Genomic DNA, 22102 nt, shown 5'->3' on the forward strand with positions numbered 1-22102 from the left:
TACCGGGTGAATAACAAAGTGCTGGTTATTAAGTATAAAGCACTTAATGGTTTGGGTCGAGGCTATTTAAGAAAGCACCTCCTTTGTCATGAACCCTGCTGCCTGTTATGATCTTTTGGAGAGGTCCAGAAACCGGAGTTTCTCTGTGGCTGCCCCAGGGCTTTGGTATATGTTCCCTGCTGAATTAAGAGCATCTTCTCTGTTTTTGTTCAAGAAGACCCTCAAGACTCTCCTGTTCTCACAAGCTTTTAATTACAATTAATTTTAATAATTTTAAGAATTTGTTTTAATAACTGTTTTATACTGTTGTTTTTATTATGTCTCATGTATTTTAATCTGTGTTGACTTTTAATATTTTAAATTTTGTACACCGCCTAGAGATGTACATATCAGGTGGTATAAAATATGATAAACAAACAAATAAAAACTCCATTACACATGAACGTGGCTGACTTAGTAGAAAATCACCAACTTTTAGAAAAACAGTTTGTAATGAAGAGCTAATCTGCATCAAGAAATCCTAACACCCTGCAAATTGTTTACTTCCTATATTCGTTGCATGGACAAATTACAATTGCTTAGAATTTGTTAGTAGCTGACTACATCAGGATGAGAAGATATGAGAGGTAAAACATACATCATACTTTCCTCTTGAAATTGAAACAAACATCTGCAGAAAAAGAGGGTGGAAACAAATCATATAAGCTGAAACTGGACATCTCATGGTTAAAGCTTAGTGACGGCTGAAAGTGCAAACCTGCCCTTCCCCCTACACAAATGTTAATGTAGGTCAAGGTGTTTATAATCTAGATTGGCATAAAAATGTAATCTGCTGATTGACTATCACATGAGTTGCGTCACATGTGGAGTGTTTCTACCAATCTCTCTGTAGCCAAGAAAATCTGTCTATCTTTTTTCTAGGTGATTCCAGTTTAGTTCCCTTCCACCACCTCTCAGTCAGTTTTTGATGGACCGTATCCAGAGAGCACTGTGGTCTCTGTTCTGCTGCACTGCATCCATGTGTAACAGAAGTGAGAATGATAAAGCTCAGCTGCAGTCTGCCAAGTCATGAGAAAGTTAACCTTGTGAGATAGCAATTTTGTTCAAACCTACAGGCAGAATTCACATGTCTCAGATTAAGTGAGAGATTATTATTTCTTCAGTTTTATTCATCAGGTTTAGTAAGATTTATATTTAACTAGAGATGCATAAAATAATAACACTGTTTATCTTTTAGGGTTTCTTAGGGTTAAAAAAAATATTATCTTCAAAAATATTTTAGAATTCATGAATGAATTGATTCTAAATCCTAAAAATCAACTAGTTTATGAGGAATCAATAATATTTTAGTAGACTGTGATTTAAACAGATAGTTCTTAATTTTTTGGACAGCAGCGATATAGGGAGATGCTGAAAGGCATTATCTCATACTGTGAGGGAGATGGCAATGGTAAAGCCCTCCTATATTCTATCAAAGACAACCACAGGGCTCTGTGGTCGCCAGGAGTGGCACACTTTTCCTTTACCTTCCTAATTCTTTAAGTACTGTCAGTTTCTAGCGAAATTTGGTAAAGTACTAATCAGCTTGTAAGTCCATTAAAAAGATGAGATTCATAACAGATGTGAGTGGTAGGCAACTTCATCCACTGCACAGTTATTATGGATTGTATCCTAAGTTTTCCTCTGTGAACCAGAGAAGCTTCCATTCATAGGAGAGTTCCACGCATAGAAGAAGTTCCATGAAAAGAACCTCCTCTCATTCATAGAACAAAAATTAAGCATACAAGCCAATATGTGCATCATGCATGAGAGTACCCTGGGTCTTGCTTAACTAATCTGAAACCTTATGTGATGTATCCCCTGGACTATACCAGTTATGACTGCAAGTAAGAGATCCAATATTTAAATGTTCTGTATTGGGCGGGGGGGGGGGAGAATCTTCTTGCACAGATGAGCATTTTTTATTATCTTAAAACTAGGTCCAGATAATTATGGGGCAAACTGGAGACATGTATATTGTATGCATTCACAGTTCAAATTGGTTGAATTGGTTAATGGTTGAGTCATCTTGGACCGGGTCTCATGATCCATGAGACCAGGTTTAGGGCTATGAGCGGGAAGGGAGCCCTGGGCGGCTGAATCGGCCGCCCACACGATTGCTGGCTCAGAGACGGAGCCGGCAGGGTCTGGGGAGCTCAGGGGCCGCGTGGCCCCCAGAAGCCCCAGTATGCCCTGCACGAGTGTGCCGGGCATACTGGGGAGACCCCCGAGCCGGGAGGTGGCTTTTCGCCTCCCGGTCAGGGGTCTACTTGCAAGTAGCCGCGGCGCGAAGCCGCACCGCGGCTACTCATAAGCAGATAGCCCAGGTTTGCGGAGCGCTCACTCCACAAACCCGGGCTAAGGGGCGGGCTACAGGAGCAGGTTAGCTGCTCCAGAACCAGCTGGGCTCCGAGCCTGGTGGTTCTGACCATCAGCAAAAATCGGGCTAGCGGAGGCTAGCCCGATTTTTGCTGATCGTCAGAATAGCCCCCTTGTGTTTTCCATAATATTTAAACTATGCATTTGTGGGGTAGAATAATATTACTATTATTGTACCTATATCTAGCTCCAGTTGAATGAGTCTGTTAAGATGCTCACTAAGCTCAACACAGGAGATCTGTATTCTATCAGTAGATAACACATTTTTTTAAATTGATAAAAAAGAATTATTAAATATTTACAATGAAGAAATAAAGCTAATCCAAAACTTTTGAAATGGAGTAATAATTATTTCAATAAATCTCTAAAATGATATAGCGAAAAATCCAAGCATTTCTTCACTGGAGTTTTTCAGTGAAGGAACCATTAGAAAGCACCTAATTTAATGGTCAACACACACAACCCCCCCTAAAACTATGAATTCTGTCTACTGTCATTTTCACAGAATACAAATAGTAATGATACAGCTACCTGTGGTGACTTGGCTGTTTTTGCCCAATATTACCATGTGGAGAGGTGAGGCAAGTTCAACAGCAGCAGTCCAGTTCATCTGTTCTCCAAGCTTTCTCTCAAAGCATATTATCAGTAGGTGCAGGCGGAGGAAAGAGTGAACAGATTGTGCCACCCCTTGAGGCCCAACAAACTGACACTCTTTTTGGAAGAGAATTGTGGGCAGCCTCTAAGGAAGGTATATAATCTATTCTCCAGCGACATTGTGATGTTTTGCACCAGAAAAGTAATGGGGAGATGAGTTGTAGAGAATAAAAGAGAGCTAAGAGATTTATAATTCACTGTCCTGTTCAGTGGATTCCAGAAACAAATTGCAGGTATTTGGGATTTCTGGAAATACCAGAAGTATGGCTGGAAGGCAAGGGGGGCAGGGAGGGAACCCAACCAACATATTCTTCCCTAGATTATATATGATTTGCATAGCCCTTATATTCCTGCCATACAAAACACCTGCTTTTAAGAGGTATCTCCAGATTTTCCCAACAATTCCAACTTTTTATTATTATTACAATATTTGTTGAGACAATGTGTAGTCCCAAGGAGTGTTCTTCAATACTGTACAGCCTTGAAAAGATAAAGGGCCTCTATTGATAAAAATAAAAAGACACAAATTCATTGGGTTGCTGCTGACATGCACATGGAAGTCCCAAAGGATCAATGTTCCTAAGCATGCTTAACAATGCCACCAGCTCCCTTAATGAAGTAAAGCATATTTATTACCACTTGCAAACAGTGGGGGAAAGCATGTAGCATGACAAACATTTATACAGGTAACTCATAATAAAACGATAAGACTGCAATTCTGTGTACACTTAATCTGTGTGTGTGGGTCCCATGGAATTCAGTGGAACTTGCTTCTGAGTAAACATATTTAGGGTCTGGCTACATAACTGCTTTACTTGCTGTCAGGATTGGCACATGCGGCTTAGCTAGCTATCAGTAGTATTTTAAAAATATTCACTGTGATCTATCTGCTTTGCTGCTACATCAAGAGAAGAAATGATGAAAAGAAGAATAAAACCATTGAGTGGTGTCATCAGTGTATGGATGACACCCAGCCCTACTTCTCCTTTACATCTGAGGCAGTAAAAGTGTTGAACCAGTGCCTGGATTTGGTTGTGAACTGCATGGAGGCCAATAAACCTGAAACTCAGTCCAGATGAGATGGAGGTGCTATTGCTGGGTCGTTCATCTGTCCAGGAAAGTAGTGTTCTATTTGTTCTGGATGGGGTTGGTCTCCCGCTAAAGAATCAAACTTGGAAGTTATCCAGCTTTGTCATTGGAGACTCAAGTTCCTTCATTGCTCAGGGTACCTCCCAGCAGCTGAGACTGCTAGGACAGTCACATCCTTGTCTGCATGGGGATAGCCTCGCCATAGTTATCCATCTTTAAACCAGAATTTCTAAACCAGATTACAGTAATGCATTGTATATGGAATTACCTTTGAAGACTGTCCAGAAATGGCAGTTGGTACTAACTGGGACTGGGTGTTGGGATCATATCTTACCAGTCCTCAAACAGCTGCCTCTGGCTTCTGGTCCATAGTTTTCTAATGTTATTGTTCTATCCTAGTCCTGTTTAAGAGGCTATCATTAAAAAATATATTTGGCCCCATTGTATTCTGCCCGCCCCCCGTCAGTCTAATAAGAGTTTAGCTTTCCTCAGATCCCTAAAGACTCAATGGAAGCATGACCATCCACATATTTCACAGTAATCTATGAGAGCACTTTGGTTGTCTAGTTTCGGCCATATATGACCTAGTTTTTAGACAGCCTGTGTACAGAATTCATACAGAAATCAATTGAAGTTGTCAGTGCGCAACCGAAATTCATACCTAGGATGTCCCAAAGCAACCACCATAAATGAGTGTGTTCAAATAAAGCAGAGCAGTAGCACAGCAAGACAAGACAGTGGGGGTCTTTGTAGCACTGTAGGAAAATTGAGATGAACTTTCCTTTAGTCAAAAACGTGGCTGAGGGCTGTGATTACAGAAAGAAAGAAAAAAGGGAGAGGCTTATGAGACTTGTTGAGAACTAAGAAATTGTAATTTGCATACTTTTGAATTCTGTCCAGTATCTTTTACGTTTTGTTGTTTAGAAGTTTGTCCCAGTGAGTGTGGGAGGTAGAGACAGAAAGGAAAAGAGAGGGGAATGAGAAGGAGAAAACGGAGTTGTATCTGAATAAACTGTTAATTAAACCAAGTTACGACTACTTCGTTTTTATGAGGGAAGCAGCTATAAAACATTTGGTGACAGGATTTTGAACCAGTTAAGCGTGTGAACCAGGAAAGCTTGTGAATGTTCCTGCAACTTCATTTCATTGTATTACTGGGCCCACATTCCTGGACTGTTTTCTCCTATTGCTGCTGCTGCTATTTTCTCCATATTCCTGACCTGCACAATCCCTGGAGGTATTTTTCCTTATCAATCCTGGGCACTGTTGTTCACTGGATGACAACAGCAGCATGGCTCAGATCCCACAACCATCTTTTTTCTTGTCCTCACACACTTGATGACATACTTGGGACACACAATGAGGCTCTCCCTGCAGATGAGCAGTTGCTCATTGCTGGGCAGCCAAATCAGCCGCCCACACGACCACCAGCTCCGTCATGGAGCCGGCAGAGGCTGCAGGGATAAGGGGCCACCTGGTGTGCGGGGCATCCTGGGGAGACCCCAAGACTCGGAGGCTTGTTTTAGCCTTCCGGTGGGGGTCTCCTCACAAGTCACTACAGCGCGGAGCCGCACCATGGTGACTCACAGTCGGAATAACCGGGTTAATGGAGCGCTCGCTCTGCTAACTCTGTTTAAGGGGAGGGCTTCTTTGAAGTCAGCCCCTGAGTGACTCAGCTGTTCCTCAGGTCACCTGCTCAGTTTTGGGCTTTATAGGAAGGCTCCTTGTGGCGGTGGGCCCACCACCAAAGGGGTGACACCAAAGGGGGTAGCCCCTTTGAGGGAGACACTTCGGGGGAGAACAAGGGCGAGGGCTAGGGGGCTTCTGGTTAATTCATTTTAAGCTGTTTTAGTCTTGGGTTGAAGTTGCTGTAATGTGCTTGGGTTCGTCTGGAGATGGGGGGACAGGGGGCACCTTCATTGACTATGGGGCAGCTATCCCAGTGGTGGTGGAGAATAGAAGACGTAACGTTGGCAGGTCAGCAGGCCGTTCCAGGGGAAGGGTAGTCAGAAATTTAATAGCTGTCTCCCCTTCCGGCTGTCCTGCCAGCTCTTTGACCTCGGGGAGCACTGCCAACAACCCACATAGCTTTGCCTTGCTCCTCTGTAATGCCACATTGGTCCAAAATAAATCTGAACTCATCCATGATTTGATCATGGATGAAGGGGCTGACCTGGTATGTATTACTGAGACTTGGTTGGGGGAGGCTAGTGGTCCAGTTTAGTCCCAGCTTCTCCCTCCAGGATATTCTGTAGAGGAGCAGGTGAGGGGACGTGGGCGGGGAGGTGGAGTGGCTGTGATCTATAAGGATAACATCTCTCTTACCAGGGTCCCTGTCAGGGTATTGGACCATATTGAATGTGTGTACTTGAGTTTGAGGACCAGGGATAGGTTGGGACTTCTGTTGGTGTATGTCACGCCCTCGATCTCAGATAGCGAGGAGGAAGGGGAGGCTGACAGCCTTTCAGCCGATGCGGGGGTGCCTGAGGGGCAGAGCCCAGCTGTCAGTTCCCAAGAGACGGCTGAGGAAGGTCCAGCTGATGTTTCGGAGCAGGCACAGCAGTCTGGGGCAGCGGAGAAAGCGATGGACAGACTGGAGGATGAGCAATGCGGGCAACCCCCACTGACTCCACAGCAACGGCGTGTCACAAGGCGGAGAGCACAGCTGGAAACTATCAGGAGGAGTAAACGCCTCTTGCAGAAGGCTGATAAGCCTTGAATACTTGCCAGCTGAGAGTTATCAGCTTGGACTATAAAGCACGTCAGCAGCTTTCTGTTAGCTGCTGGAAGACAACATTTGTCAACCCTCATGTCAACAGCTTTCAGCCCGAGCCTGATATAAAGAACTATTCCGAGCTGTGTTACATTTCTGCAGCCCATTTTGTATTGTGGACTATCTTCCTGGACTTCCCTTATGGGTGACCAGATTGCTGACAGTGTACCGGTCACCCCGCTGCCCAGTGGAATCCCTTACTGAGCTCACAGACTTGGTCGCGGAACTTGCGTTGGAGTCTCCCAGACTTTTGGTGCTGGAGGACTTCAATGTTCATTTCAGGACCAATCTGTCTGGGACAGCTCAGGAGTTCATAGTGGCCATGACAACTATGCGCCTATCCTAAGTGGTCTCTGGACTGACGCATATTGCAGGTCACACGCTTGATTTGGTATTTTACTCTGATCAGGGTGGTGTTCCATGGGTGGGGACTCCTGTGATTTCCCTATTGTCATGGACGGACCACCATCTGGTTAAGGTCGGACTTACAACCACTTCCCACCTCCGCAGGGGGTGAGGGGCCCATTAGAATGGTCCGCCCGAAGAGGTTATTGGATCCACTAAGATTCCGAGAAGTCTTGGAGAGATTTAATGTTGGCTTTGCTGGTGATCCTGTTGATGTCCTGGTTGAGAATTGGAACAACTTGCTCACCAGGGCAGTAGACACGATTGCTCCCAAGCGTCCCCTCCGACCCACTTCAAATTTGGCCCCTTGGTATATGGAAGATCTATGGGGGCTGAAGCGGCAAGGTAGGCGACTGGAGTGCAAGTGGAGAAAGACTCTACTCGAATCTGACAGATTGCGACATAGAGCACATCTAAAGATCTATGTTCAGGCAATACATGCGGCAAAAAGGCGGTTCTTTTCTGCCCGTATTGCCTCTGTGAATTCACATCCAGCAAAGTTATTCAGGGTTGTAAGGGGATTAGTATCTGCCCCCCCCCCTTGAACCAGAATTTGGAGTCATCAGTTACCCACTGTGATGTGTTTAAAGAGTTTTTTACAGATAAAATCTCTCAGATTCGGGCTGACCTAGATGGAGACTCCACAATTAATTTGATGTCTGAGATGGAGGTGCCTAGCGACTCCTCTTATGTGATTCGACTGGATAGGTTTCAGTTTGTGACTCCTGAGGATATGGACAAGCTGCTTGGAGCAGTGAGGCCTACCACTTGTTCCCTTGACCCTTGTCCAACATGGCTTGTTCGATCTAGCAGGGAGGTTGTTGTAAACACCCTGGTGGAAATCATGAATGCTTCTCTGAGGGAGGGCAGGATGCCTCCTTGTCTTAAGAAGGCAATCATTAGACCTCTTTTTTAAAAGCCTACATTAGATCCCTCGGAGTTGAGCAATTATAGGCATGTCTCCAACCTCCCATGGCTGGGCAAGGAAATTGAGAGGGTGGTGGCTTCTCAGCTCCAGGTGGTCTTGGAGGAAACTGATTATCTAGACCCATTTCAAACTGGTTTTCGGGCGGGCTATGGGGTGGAGACTGCTTTGGTCGGCCTGATGGATTATCTCCAATTGGCAGTTGACAGAGGAAGTGTGACTGTGTTGGTCCTCTTGGATCTCTCAGCGGCTTTCGATACCATTGACCATAGTATCCTTCCAGAACGTCTGAGGGGGTTGGGGGTGGGAGGCACTGTTTTACAGTGGTTCTGCTCCTACCTCTCGGATAGATTCCAGATGGTGTCAATTGGAGATTGTTGCTCTTCAAATTCTGAGCTTAAGTATGGTGTCCCTCAAGGCTCCATACTTTCGCCAATGCTTTTTAACATCTACATGAAACTGCTGGGAGAGATTATCAGGGGTTTTGGAGCTGGGTGTTACCAGTACGCTGATGACACCCAGATCTACTTCTTCATGTCAACTTCTTCAGGAGATGGCATATCCTCCCTAAATGCCTGCCTGGAAGCAGTAATGGGCTGGATGAGGGAGAATAAACTGAAGCTGAATCCAGATAAGATGGAGGTACTCATTGTGTGGGGTCAGAACTCTAGAGATGATTTTGATCTGCCTGTTCAAGATGGGATCACACTTCCCCAAAAGGAACAGGTTTGCAGTCTGGGAGTACTTCTGGATTCACACCTCTCCCTGGTTTCTCAGGTTAAGGCGGTGGCCAGGGGTGCTTTCCATCAGCTTTGGCTGATATGCCAGCTGCGCCCGTTTCTCGAGATCAATGACCTCAGAACAGTGGTACATCTGTTGGTGACCTCCAGACTTGACTTCTGTAATGCACTCTACGTGCCTTTGTACGTAGTCCAGAAATTTCAGTTGGTTCAGAATGCGGCAGCCAGGTTGGTCTCTTGGTCATCTAGGAGGGACCATGTTGCTCCTTTACTGATGGAGTTACACTGGCTGCTAATAGGTTCCCGGACAAGATGCAAAGTGCTAGTTAGAACTTACAAAGCACTAAACAGCTTAGGCCCTGGGTATCTAAGAGAGTGTCTTCTTCATTATGAGCCCCACTGCCCATTGAGGTCATCTGAGGAGGTCCGTCTCCAGTTACCACCAACTCGTTTGGTGGCTACACAGAGACGGGCCTTCTCGATCGCTGCCCCGAGATTGTGGAATGCGCTCCCTGCTGAGATACGATCCTTCCCATCTCTGACAATTTTCAAAAAACACCTGAAAACCCATCTTTTCACTCAAGCTTTCTCAGCTTCCTAAATTTTGAGGGTTTTAATATCTGGTTTATTTTAAAATTAAAAACCTGATTTTGGGATTTTAATCACTGTAATTGTTTAATTGTTGTTTTAAAATGTTTTTAAATTGTTAATTGTTATATATTTTTAAAATTTGTTTTAGCTCTTTACTGTTTTAGTGGTTTGTTTTAATTGTAAACCACCCCAAGCCATTTTGGAAGGGCGGTATACAAATCTAATAATAATAATAATAATAATAATAATAATAATGGGTAGCTGCCAGAGAACCTCTGGGCTCGACCATGAGCCTGGTGGTTCTTACGATGGGGGAAAACTGGGCTGGGCTCCTTTAGCCCGGTTTTCCCCCATCGTGAGAATAGCCTCATTATCTCAGAGGGGCATACATCCCCAAAAAGACTTGGTGAAAGCTATTTGGGAAGCACCAGAGCCACGCAACAGGGATGCACTTCACTCGTTTTTAGGACTCTGTATTACTTCAATCATTTTTAGGACTCCATGAGTATTTCTTTACATTTGTTAGAAAAATTGCCTCCAAAATTGCTCCATTTTGTCTTCTTTTTAAAAAGAATGTAGCATTTAACTGAGATGCATCCTGCAAAGGAGCAAAATAGCTGAAGATGCTGAGAGTTGTAGTGCAACAACATCTGCAGACACAAGTTTGAGGACCCCTGGTATAAGGATAGTATTTAATGTTTGGAAACACCCGAGGGACCTAATTTTGGTTGAAAGGTCATGGGGAGCAATCAAACTGGATTATACTGGCTGGTGGTTCCTGGGACTGAGGGGGCGCTAGGCAGGGCAGTTGATGGGTGGAGTCACAGGTAGTGAGAGATGGAGCCAATTGTAGGCAGCTGCAGAGATGGAACCAGGACTAAGTCAGTGCCTTAGCAATAAATGGCAATGTGTAGATTTGTAGCTAATGAGTGGGATCCAAATATAAACACACACACATGCAAATGTCTCAATTGCTCATCAGCAGAGATACAGAGAAATATGGGAAACATCAGTTGCTTTATAGGGCTTAACAGGACTAGAGTAGTGTGTAGATTTGTATCTAACATGGTAGGATCAAAACACAAGCACACACACACAGAGATGAAAAGAATTGTACAAGCCACAAGTAAAGCACCAACCAACAACAAAAGGCTGCTTCTGTGGAGAGTAGATGCGTTCTGAAGTCACCAGGGCAGCTCCGTCTGATTCATTATTTTAAAAATGGATACTACTACTAATAAACAATAACAAGAAGAAAGACCCAACCACCACCACTACTCTTGTCTTTGGATGTGGAGACAGCTTTTGGTAAAGTGAAGATTAGTTTCCTTAAATCTTCTCTTTATTATTTTGACTGAAATACTGAATCTTTTACTAAATGGACTTATATTTTATACAAATCACTTCAGTCTAGAGTATTAATTAATGGGGTTTTATCTTCTAGTTTTAATTTACTTAGTGGTACCAGGCAAGAGTGTCCTCTATCTCCCTTGCTCTTTAATTTATCTCTTGAACATCTAGCTATTGCTATTAGGCAAGACCAAATTATTTCCGGTATTCAGATGAGTGGTGAAGAAATCAAACTTGCTTTGTATGCAGTTGATGACTTGCTTTTTTTGGTCTAATCCTATAACGACTCTGCCTCCCTTGACTACCTTAATTACTAAGTTTGGGAGCTTATCAGGTTATATAGTGAACTATCAGAAATCTGTGGCCCTTCAACTTGGTACATCTACTTAAGACCCTATATTGAATATGTGGGGTTTTAAATGGGCAGATAGTCATTTTAAGTACCTGGGAGTGTTAATTTCTAAAGAAATTAAGCAAATGGTTCCTATCAATTTAAATCCCTTCATTAAGCAAACTGAGATGGATCTTAATATTTGGGGAAAGCTCCAATTTAGTTTTTTTTTTGGGGGGGGAGATTAATATCCTTAAATCTTATACTGCCCCTAAATTTATATATTTGTTGCATGGGTTGCCTTTGTATATTCCTCTTTGCTATTTTAGGAAATTTGATGTTTTATTTAGATCCTTTTTATGGGGTGAAAACAAACAATCTAGCATTTCTTATAAAAATTGCAATTGCCTTTAAAGAAAGATGGTTTTAACTTGCCAAAATTTTCAGATATATCATAATCCTTTCCTTATTTTCCAAGCTTTGTATTGGAGAAAGGCTAATGAAATGTGTGAGGCTCCATCACGGGCAAAAATTGAGGTCCAACAATGTTCTCCTCTTTTTGGTGAAGCCACAATAAGATCTAAGTATCTGAAACATTCTACTTGGTATAGTCCATATATTTTTGCTGCAAGATCTGCTTGGAAAAACATATTGCCCTATTTCCAGATTTGTTTGTTTGCACAGGAGAAGTAAACGTTTGGGGAAATCCCCAAATAACTATTGCTGTAAGGCCTGTCTGTTGGCTAAATTGGGCTAATAATAATATTTTTTTTCTATCCCAATTAATATCCTCAGCTTCTGTTTTCAAACCATTTCATCTTTTAAAACATGAATATGATCTAAAACCAAACGTTGCTTGTCAATATATTCAGCTAAAACACAGTGTATCGAAATGGTCCAGATGCTATTAGTGCTTCAGAGGTTCCGAATATTATCAAACTTTACTGCCATATTGATTAATCTAATCAGGCTCATAATATGCTTTATAACTTTATTCAAGCCCATGTAGCAACTCCACTTGATTCTGAAAGAATTAAATGGAGCTTAGAACTGAATGTATCGATCTCACAACATCAATGGGATGTGATTTTAGCTGAAACTGCCAAAGTATCTTATGATAAGTTAGTCCAAAAAAAACCCAGAACAGTTTTTCGGTCTTATTGGACTCCGATTAGACTCTGTGAATGTGGATTGAGCAAATCTGGCAAATGTTGGAGATGAAAAGAAATTTAATAAAAAGAAGAAAGAAAGAAAAACTCTGAGTCAGAGTGGTACAGTAGTTTGTATGCTGGACTAGACTGTGGAAATCCAAATTCAAATCCCTATTCAGACATGAAACTCACTGGGTGACTCTGAGGCAGTTATTTATCTCTCAACATAGCCTTCCTCATAGGACTGTTGGGAGGATAAATATAACCATGTGCACCACTCTGAGCTTTTTGGAGGAAGCACAGGGTATACAAGTAAAAGTAAATAAATCTATATAAGTCACAGGTAAAGCAGAAACGAGGTACAAAAGCAGAGAAAACATAGATTCTGAAGTTACAAGGGCAGTGCCACCTGCCTATCTAAAAAATGCATGCATAAATAATAGAAAAATCACAGGTTTTTCAGTTATGCTTACTGCAGCTACGAACCATCTCCTGTAACTTAGAAGACACCATAGGAAACAAAGATGCATGGGGACGCATCATCTCCCTACTCCATGCAGGGGTGTAACTATAATAGGGCAAGGGGAGATAGTTGTCTGGGGGCCCACTGCCTTGGGGGGGCAAGTCACATGACTGACTCCCCCAGCCGCGCACCCACCCGGGCTACCTTCAGTTGTATTCATCCTCGAAATTGATGTGAGTGTTAAGACCTGGAGCTACCAGAACAGCGTGGCTTTTTCTAGTACCATTAAATGATTTGCATCATCCACAATTTACAAAACTTAAAAAAAAAAAATTAGGATGATGTTCTATTGTGGCCCATAGGTTATATACATATAAGTTTTACTATGCTTTTTGTTACCACTATTCAGCCTCATTTAAGATTCCTTAACTTCATGAGCTGAGCTTCAGTGAGGGGTGGGGCCCATTTTAAAATCTTGTCTCTGGGCCCACTCCAACCTTGCTACGCCCCTGACTCCATGCCTGCTAAACTGCTGAGTGCCACTCTTTGCCCATCTTGGGTGCCCACCATTTAACCTGGCTATCCATCATAACAAGCAACAAATACATTTTATAGAGATCACTTCCTTAATCCTTCCCCAATTAACCATAACCCCCAGTGGACATAGTGCAGTTGATCCCAACCACACGTTAAGGTCGTCTGAGGAGGTCTGTCTCCAGTTACCATCAGTTCATCTGGTAGCGACTCAGAGGTGGGCCTTCTCTGTAGCTGCTCCTGGGCTGTGGAATGCACTCCTGGCAGAAATCCATAATTTGAGTTCATTACTGTCTTTCAGGAGAGCCTTTAAAACCTATCTGTTTGGCCTGGCCTTCCAGAGTTTTAAAATTGTTGTAAACTGTTGTAAATCATTTTAAATGTTTGTCCTGGTTTCCCAAGGTTTTTAACTGTTTGCATGTTTAATTGGTTTTATTCCATTTTTATAGTTCTGATTTGAATTGTTAACTGGTTTTAATTGTTTTCATTCTGTTGTAAACCGCCCTGAGCCATTTTGGCAGGGCGGTATATAAATCAAATAAATAAATAAATAAATAAATAAATAAATAAAGTTCCAGATACTGGGCACAATCCAGAGACCAATCTGGTTAGCTCTCTGCATAGCATATGGATTTTTAAAATTATCTTCCTTCCGACAGAATCCATTTCTTCTCTACACCACACCCACATGGAAAGCCACTTCTGCAATTATTTGAAAAACAGTTTGGACTCAGAAATCTATGCATATGCCCTAAATAACTTTCTGGCTTCTTATGCCAGCTTCTAATCTAATTAGTCCAGTCTTACAGTTTGCTGTTCCTTTTGATGTTTTACTGTGTGTCAATCTGGGAATGGGCCATAATACTTTGCATACAGATCAGATCAGAGACCAAGGGAGAGAAAGCAGAGAATGAATTCCTCCCCTCCAAACAAACACAAAGAAGCCAGCAAAAGATCAGACTTACCAACAGCCAGCCAGACTACTTGCTCTCTAACCAAAAGGGTGATTGGAGGATTTTTCTGAGTAGCTAAAAGAAAAAGATTTACCCACAGTCAGGGCACTCTGATTGGTTGCTTGAGGAGTCAATCAGCCCAGTCCTTCTCTGATCGGTTATAGAGCAGTCCTAGGGCTGCCCACTTGCAAAGCATGAGTGAGCATGCTTATTGGCTTCTGACTTGTTAATATTGATATTTTAAAAGATCTGGTGCTTTTCATTTGTTCTTTGAGTTTGGTGCTACCTTCGCCCACCTCACAACTAACAAAGCAGCTGCAGGTAAGAGCAGCAAGGAACAACCGAGGGAGACACGAGACACACAAAATGAAGGCAGAAACAACAAGGCTGTGAGAAATGTGAGTGCTGCTGCCCATTTTGTCTATAGATAAGAAGATCTGGCCCTGTGTTATACTGGTTTATTTCTCCCTTTCCTATTTTTCTTTTTGGAGGGGAGAGATATGTTCTGAGTTTTGGAAGTGCCAGACTAACAATGTCCCCCAAATAATCTATTTTCTTATTGCTTATAGGTTACTTAATTTGTGAATAATACTGGTTTGTTACGTTTGCCACCTTCTTTTTGTGCCAGGTGGGCTCCTCCTGCGCCCCTTCACAATAGGAGGTTTTGTTCAAGGAAACTCTCTGGCATGCTAGATGTTAAGTAAACGTGAAAAGCCGGGGGTGGATCGGGTTGTGGAGTTGGTTGCTGGGCAAGGAGGGGAAACCCTACAGTCTTCAACAGCAACACTCTTTTATCTCCTCTTTCTCATTTTTTTAAATCCCGCTTTTGCTTAACATCGGTGATGAAGTGTACTACGACTTGCTTGCGTAGGTCTGCTTGAATCTGATGACCTTTTAGTTGGTCCCAATAAAGGCAGTGCAGTTACGTTTCCCCCCTAATGGGGTCGACACAGCAGCCTGCGATTTTTGTGTCCTATGCGTTCTCCGTTTACCGTGAAACCTGTGCAGCACGACCATATTCCCTGTCAGATGTTGACTGCGCTTGCACAGCTTACAGTTTTGCAAGCGTGGTGCATACCTAGTATTTAGGAGCGAAGTCCTAACAAATGTAAGTTGCGAATCTGAGGGGTAAAGCGGAAAGGCGCAGAGGGGTATACCGGGGTTAGTGAGAGGCCTACTGGGCTATGATGGCTGCAGTTTCATGCGATAGCCGTGGGGGGAGGAGTCTGCGGGAGCGCGCACGGACCTTCCGAGTCTCCCGCTCCCGTCTAGGTCAGACCCATCCATTTCTCAACGTTTCCGGTAGATGGCGCCACAGCTACTCGCAGTTGAAGGTCCGCTTTGCCTCCCGCCCGCCCTCGGCGCTACTCCTTGATTGGACCGAATGCGTTGTTACGTGGTTTAACAGGCAACGCCAGCTCGGTTTCGTGAACTCACGATTGGCCGGCTCCCCTGTCAAATACGAAAAGCTCTCCCCGCCCGAACGGAATAGATGGGTGTCAATGGAGGTGACACAGGCGGTGGCTGACACGTAACCTGCGCATTGTTCTGGCCGTAAATCAGGTTGGTGCATTGTGCGCTCCGCGAGAGGAGCGCGGCGCTGCTGCCGAGGGGAGAATCGCTGCCACCGCCGCCGCCGCCATCGCTATGGAAGGGAAACCGAGCGACCAGCTGCTGTGCGACAGCCTCGTCCTCTGGGTAAGTGACAGGAGGGAGGCCAGCCATGGTGTGGAGGAAGGCGCTGGCCCGCCCCCTCCTCTCGCGGCGCTCTAATTGGGGCAAGGGGTACGCCTCCCCTTAGCAACCGTACCTGTCACAATCGCAGCCCCGTCGCTCGCGTGGCAGCAGCCCAGACCCGCCTCTCGCGATCACTCACCTTTCAGGCTGTCGCTGCTATCCGAGGTCACCCAGCCACCCTCGTTGGAGGACAGTAATGATCCACTCAGAGCCGCATAACTTGAGGCGCCAGCAGTCCTAAACCTGGGAGGAAACTCCCTTGAGCGGCGTGGGACTTCCTTTCGCGTGAACATGCACGGGCTTGGTCCGTAAACCCAATATGGAGATCTAGGGGATTATCTTACCTCTACGCCTTGCCTCGTAGACTTTTGCACACCCTGAATAGCAATTAGGCTGTTGAGCTAATGCTATGCAAAGCTTTGGGTCAAGCTGGCAAGCTCACACCCAGGGGACACGGAGAGGGTGGGGGGGAATGTATGTGGGGAGGGTGCCAGGTTTTGAGCAGAATGGGTAATTAAGGGTGGGAGTTGGGGCATAGGGGCACCACGTGGGTGGGGTGCACCAGGAATTTGCCCTGTGGGCCAGTCTGAGCCTGCTCACACCTCTGTGCAGTGCAACTGCTGACAGATCGCCCTGGCAGTTCCTTAAAAGTTCCCCGCTGTTCTACCATCAATGCACATTTTTTCTGACCGTGTATCCATGCATTTGCCCACATAGATTGGACCATATAGTTGTCTAGTGTCTCTCAATTGGTTGCCTTTTCCCATTTCCTCCCTTAAATGGGAATTGTAGCAAAGACCAAGGATGTTAACCTGAAACTTAAATGCACCCTCATATGATTTTTCCCCTCTACATGTGTGGATGTTGTTAATGGTGGTGGTGGGTGTTAAATGTGCACTGAAGACAATGCATGTTTCAAATTCTCTTTATAGCCCTATCAAAGCCCATTCAAGCTTCCTCTTCTGGAATATTGTGTTGGTGCCATAAGGCTTCATACAGTTTGAGTGATTTCAGTGGGTGTAAGGATGCCTTTGACTGCAATCCTGTTCACACTTGCCTGAGCATAAACCTCAGTGAATTCCATGGCATGCACATATGAGTGACTATGCAGTGGCTCAGACTATAGGACTCTGTGGACTGGATTGAGAATTCTTTACCCTATGTTGCTCTAGAATAAGGGGCTCTGTCAACTTTTGCTGCAATTCACTCTGTTCAAGAAAAATAGCTCAGTTCCTCATGTTCCGTCCCCCTCTCCCTGACTCATGTCTGCTCACACATCTCAGAATTTAAAAATTACATCCCCTTAAAGCACGCTCCTGATAGTGAAAGTATACTTGGAGAGAACAGACCTATTAACTTTACCTGACAGGTTGTGTTCAGTTATTCTTTCCACCTGTTAACCTGCTTCTTAGAAAACCAGAAATGAGGCAAATCTTGTTCTCATTTAGATTGTCATAGGTTTTCAGTCTTCTGTGAATGTCATAAATCCCAGTAGTAGATTATTCAGGATTCTCCACTTTTCATTATTAGGTTATTAAGCATGATCGTAGCCAGCAAAATGTAAGATTTTGCCTAACAGTATTTGTATATTACTGAATGCTAATTAAAAAGCAAGCAACTGAGAGAGTGTCTTGTTGAGTCTGAAGCGCCTTTAGTTCTTGCAAAGCATGAACAAATCAGACATGCAGCATAATCCTTGGATGTTTGCTTGGGTTCCAGTATGTCAAGGGGATTTACTCCCATAAATGCAGAAGACTACAGCCATGTAGCCTGAGCCTTACACATGGTTATTTTGATGAGCTTTCCACTGAATTCAGATATGAGAAGGGCTAGAGCTTAGTTGCTTTCTTGTATCTTTGTTCTGTTAAAAATATTTTGCTAGAATTATTTATGTTTGTAAGGAGCCTTCTTATAGGAGGATTATTGCTCCTTTAGACATAAAGTTGTGTTCAGTCAGTGAGCCCTTTATATCTATTCAAAACCGAAGGTCATCACAAAATTGTTGTTATGTCCCATGATACAGAAATAGAGAATAACTGGATAATCAAAAGTAGTCAGTAGCAATTGAGCCATTTTCTAGCTAAACTCAACTGAAGCGATATCTTAAATAATAACATATATGTTTTCTCGGTAGCAAGGAACACTAATCAGTTGTACACTTCTGTATGCTTCTAAGACAAAGAACTAGAGAACATAGTTATCCAGGTCATGGAACAAAATCCTGTCTGTGTCCCTCTGTATGGAGCAGCTGTTAGGATATCCTTCAGAATCTTGGCTCTGGGAGCATTATCTAGAATAAAGTAAAGTGTGCCGTCAAGTCGATTTCAGCTCCTGGCACCCACAGAGCCCTGTGGTTTTCTTTGGTAGAATACAGGAGGGGTTTACCATTGCCTCTTCCTGCACAGTATAAGATGATGCTTTCGGTATAATATATGGACTATAATACCTTCCATTTTTTTCTTAGCCACAAATACAAAGCATTTATCTTGTGGCCATACAAAAACAGAAATGTTAGAGATAAAGACATGGTTTGAAATGGTGCTTATAAGCTTTTTGGAATAGGAAAGATGTTAAATATTGTAAATACATTTGCTGAATTTGATTATGTATGACTGTAATCATTTTAAATAACCTAATCCAGAAAATTGGGAATTATGAATAATCTACAAACTGGAATAAGGGGAGGTGCAATTCCCTCTTGAAATATCAATTCCTTGAACAAATTTTGCCTCATATTTTCTATAACACGGATATTAGGATCAGCAATCCTCTAACTTGGATTCCCAGATGTTGTTGATGACAACTTCCAGAATCCCCAGCAAAAGCCATTGCAGCAAATGGCTTTTGCTGGGGAATTCTGGGAGTTGTAGTCAACAACATCTGGGAATCCCTGTTAGAGGGAACACTGATTAAAGATAACCATTACTATTACTTTTCATACTGGATATGAAACTGCTTGTTCAGGCTTATACTTTTTATGAAACTGTTTGCTGACATCTGACAACACATGAAAATCACTTCAAATATCCATACCATAATGGAAGAGAACCCTTCATTGGGCCTCTTTTGGCTCTCCCAGTGGAGCAGCTGGGATTTCTCAAGAGATATTGAAAAGAGCTCCAAGAAACTGATTTGAGATAACCTCTAGAATGATTATCCAGTTTTCTGATCCCAACTATTCAACACCATGGACCAGTTGGGCTACGAATCTCTCCACCAAGATTGTCATATTTTGTGAACCTAGTTTCCAACCTTTGACCCATGAAAAACTCAAAATGGCCTGCATGACTTTTGGGGCCATTGTTTTAAGAGCAGCTAATTATTTATTTTAAAGAAAACATTCAAGAAAAATACTCTTTAAATACGCTGGTTACGACGAAATTCAGATCTCCATCTTAGCTCAGGAATGCCTGAATCAAAGGGCTCCCTGTCCCCAAAGGGCTCACAATCTAAAAAAGAAACATGATAGACACCAGTAACAGCCACTGGAGGGGATGGATATGGCCAGTTGCTCTCCCCCTGCTAAATAAAGAGAATCACCACTTTAAAAAGGTGCCTGTTTGCTCTGCAAGGGAGATTACATGTGTATGATAAATTTATATATAAATGTAATATATAATATTTAGTATATATACATGTATTAGATAAAAATCATTTTAGAGTTTTTGTTGTATTTTAAATTGTTTTAATTATGTTAATGTTTTAATGGTTTTATATTGTGAAACACCCAGGAACCGTTCTGTATGGGGCGGTATATAAATGTACTTAATAATAAATAATAATAACTAGCAGACCCCGTGCACATCATCTGGGCTGCTAGTTTGTCGCCACGCTTTCTTTCCCTGTCGGCCGGGCACAGTGTGGCTCCAGCAGCCGCCCGGCCGGGCTCCTCTTGGCAGCTCAGCTCCGCTGGCCGCTTCCCGCCTCCTCTCACCTTTCCCTACCCACCCGCCAGGAGTGCTCTCCTTCCCCACCGGGCACGGCACGGATCCACTACCCGCCCAGCAGGGCCCCTGTCAGTGGTGCAGCTCCACCGCCCGCCTCCTCCTTCCGGGCCAGTATCTCTCGCCTCTTTCTGCCACCTCCTTCCGGCTTCCCCTCATTCTTGGCCCTTTCCCTCTCAGGTCTTCCCCCCTTTCTTGGTCCATTTCGGGCCACCTGCCTGTCCGCCGCTTTCTCTCTCTCCGTCACCACTCCCCACCGCTTTCCCCGCCACCCACTCGCCGCCACCGCCTCCTCCATTCAGCTGGCGCAGCTCTGCCCTCCACCCGGCCATCTCCTCACGCATGTGTAAAACTCTCGCAAGAGTTCTGCCACGCATGTGATTTCCACCACGCATCTGGCTTAGAGATTTATCGGGCTTAGAGAATTAAGTATATTAATAATAATAATTTCATATACTAAGAAGTGGCTTCAGTCTGGTTTGAAAAGTTCTGGAGGTTACTTGCAAAATTCTTCCCCAGGTGCCTTGTAAGGTCATGTGGTACTGATGAATTATTTTTACATTAATATACTGTTGTCTAGAGTTGGGTTGTGTGGACTCTGGCTGTACAGTGCCTGTAGGTCCCAAGCCAGACAGCTCTAGATTGTTGAAGCTGTGTCCAAGCATGGTCAGTGGCTTTAGATCAGTCTTCAGCTGATGGCAGCCTATCTCGAAGGAGCAGTGTGCTCCTAAATTGAGATCAGAGCAGTCTCTTTACTGAGGGTAGATCCCAGGAAAGCATAGAGTAACCCCTATCACAATCTGTTATATTGGTAGCCATCTGTCAAGATCAAGCGAGTCTCTTGCTAAACAAGGCAAGCTTAGTTTTGTTAAAGTATTTGGGTGAATTCACACAATTGTTGGAGTTATCTTGTGTTACAAGAAAATAGAAGAGGGTGTTAGCAAGGAGGAAGTAATCCTAGTGCTTTCAGTTTATTCTATGCAGATGCCTTTTTTGAGATATTGATTGAAGTGCAAAGTAATTTATAAGCTAGCAGCCATTTTCAGAAACAAAGGCCACCTTTAATATATTTTGATGCCCTATTAATAGTAACCTCTCCAAACTGATACTGTCAAAACAAAGACAAGTCTGACCTTAATTCACAGCCTCGCTAATTAAAATGGGTCCCCACTGATTAACCAATGAAAAGTCTATATCAGTTGATCTCCTGATCAAACCAATGAAAGAGTGCAGCCCTGAGTTTTAGCTTTTGTATTATTTTTGTGCCAGTTGAGGCCAATGAGGAAGTGAAAAGGAGAGGATAAGCAATGTGAGTTTTAGGCTGCATTCCAATATAGTGTATGGAGAGGGTTTTTAGTGCTGTCCTTGAACAAAATGGGAGTTTTTAGGCTCTAGGCTTAAAGGAAGTAAGCAGCAGACTGCATGTTTTCTTTCAGCCGAATGGCCGCCTTATACACAGAGAGATTGCACTTGTGTTCTACCATCATGCTGCCATAGCATCCTAGCTACAAGAGGGCAGTGTGCATGTGTGTCTCTTGGACTTTATATTTTGTTTTCTATATTTCCCCCTTATGGGAGCCCCCCCCCCCGAAATAACTGAGGTGTCCCCTAGGTATGAGAAACCACCGCCTTCTTGCTGGGTTGCCCTGTTTCTCTGCCATACTGGTTGGCACAGTGCCAGTTACTTAACTACTATCTGAGAAATGATTGTCACTTGCTGTTTCATAATAATAATTAAACAAATCTGCACTCAGGTGCTAGCTTGCAAGAGCTGAACATTATTTACAACCATATGCTGCTCCAGTCTGTGCAGCTTTAATGCTCCTTAATGATTTAATCTTGGTAAGTGCCTTAGATTTGAGGGAATTCTTAATAGGCAACTAAAAGCTCTAAGGCTGTGTATTTAACATAAAGAGTTCAAGTGTATCTAAAAAGCTGTCCATGTTAATTGGGACCATCATGGCAAACAAGGCATCTTCTTTGTACCTACTGTACTGAAAATTATCTGTTTGGTTAGGGGCAAATTTCTCTGCTTCAGTCTATA

The 22102-nt window shown here is 43.4% G+C and overlaps 2 protein-coding genes across 12 annotated transcripts in view; one reads left to right on the top strand and one right to left on the bottom strand.

The window, feature by feature from the left end:
- The window catches only part of LOC128324568 (E3 ubiquitin-protein ligase RNF170-like), a 46334-nt gene extending 29921 nt beyond the window's left edge, over positions 1-16413 (bottom strand). Inside the window, exons 1-2 of one of the 8 annotated variants that reach the window (XM_053249289.1) lie at positions 16254-16412; positions 14390-14452 (exon numbers count right to left, since the gene is read on the bottom strand). The gene's annotated coding sequence lies outside the window, so the exon portion shown is untranslated. The other 7 variants (XM_053249293.1, XM_053249294.1, XM_053249295.1 and 4 more) reach the window with 7 other exon arrangements.
- HOOK1 (hook microtubule tethering protein 1) overlaps positions 14604-22102 on the top strand; it is a 58057-nt gene continuing 50558 nt past the window's right edge. The window contains exons 1-2 of one of the 4 annotated variants that reach the window (XM_053249271.1): positions 14604-14775; positions 15941-16075. In XM_053249271.1, coding sequence (XP_053105246.1) covers positions 16025-16075 — 51 coding nt within the window. In that variant the 5' untranslated portion in view covers positions 14604-14775; positions 15941-16024. Of the gene's footprint in view, positions 14776-15940; positions 16076-16238; positions 16419-21861; positions 21901-22102 lie in introns of those variants that run through there. The other 3 variants (XM_053249276.1, XM_053249275.1, XM_053249272.1) reach the window with 3 other exon arrangements.

Source organism: Hemicordylus capensis, chromosome 4 (assembly GCF_027244095.1).
Source record: "Hemicordylus capensis ecotype Gifberg chromosome 4, rHemCap1.1.pri, whole genome shotgun sequence".
NCBI classification, from domain to species: Eukaryota; Metazoa; Chordata; class Lepidosauria; order Squamata; family Cordylidae; genus Hemicordylus; species Hemicordylus capensis.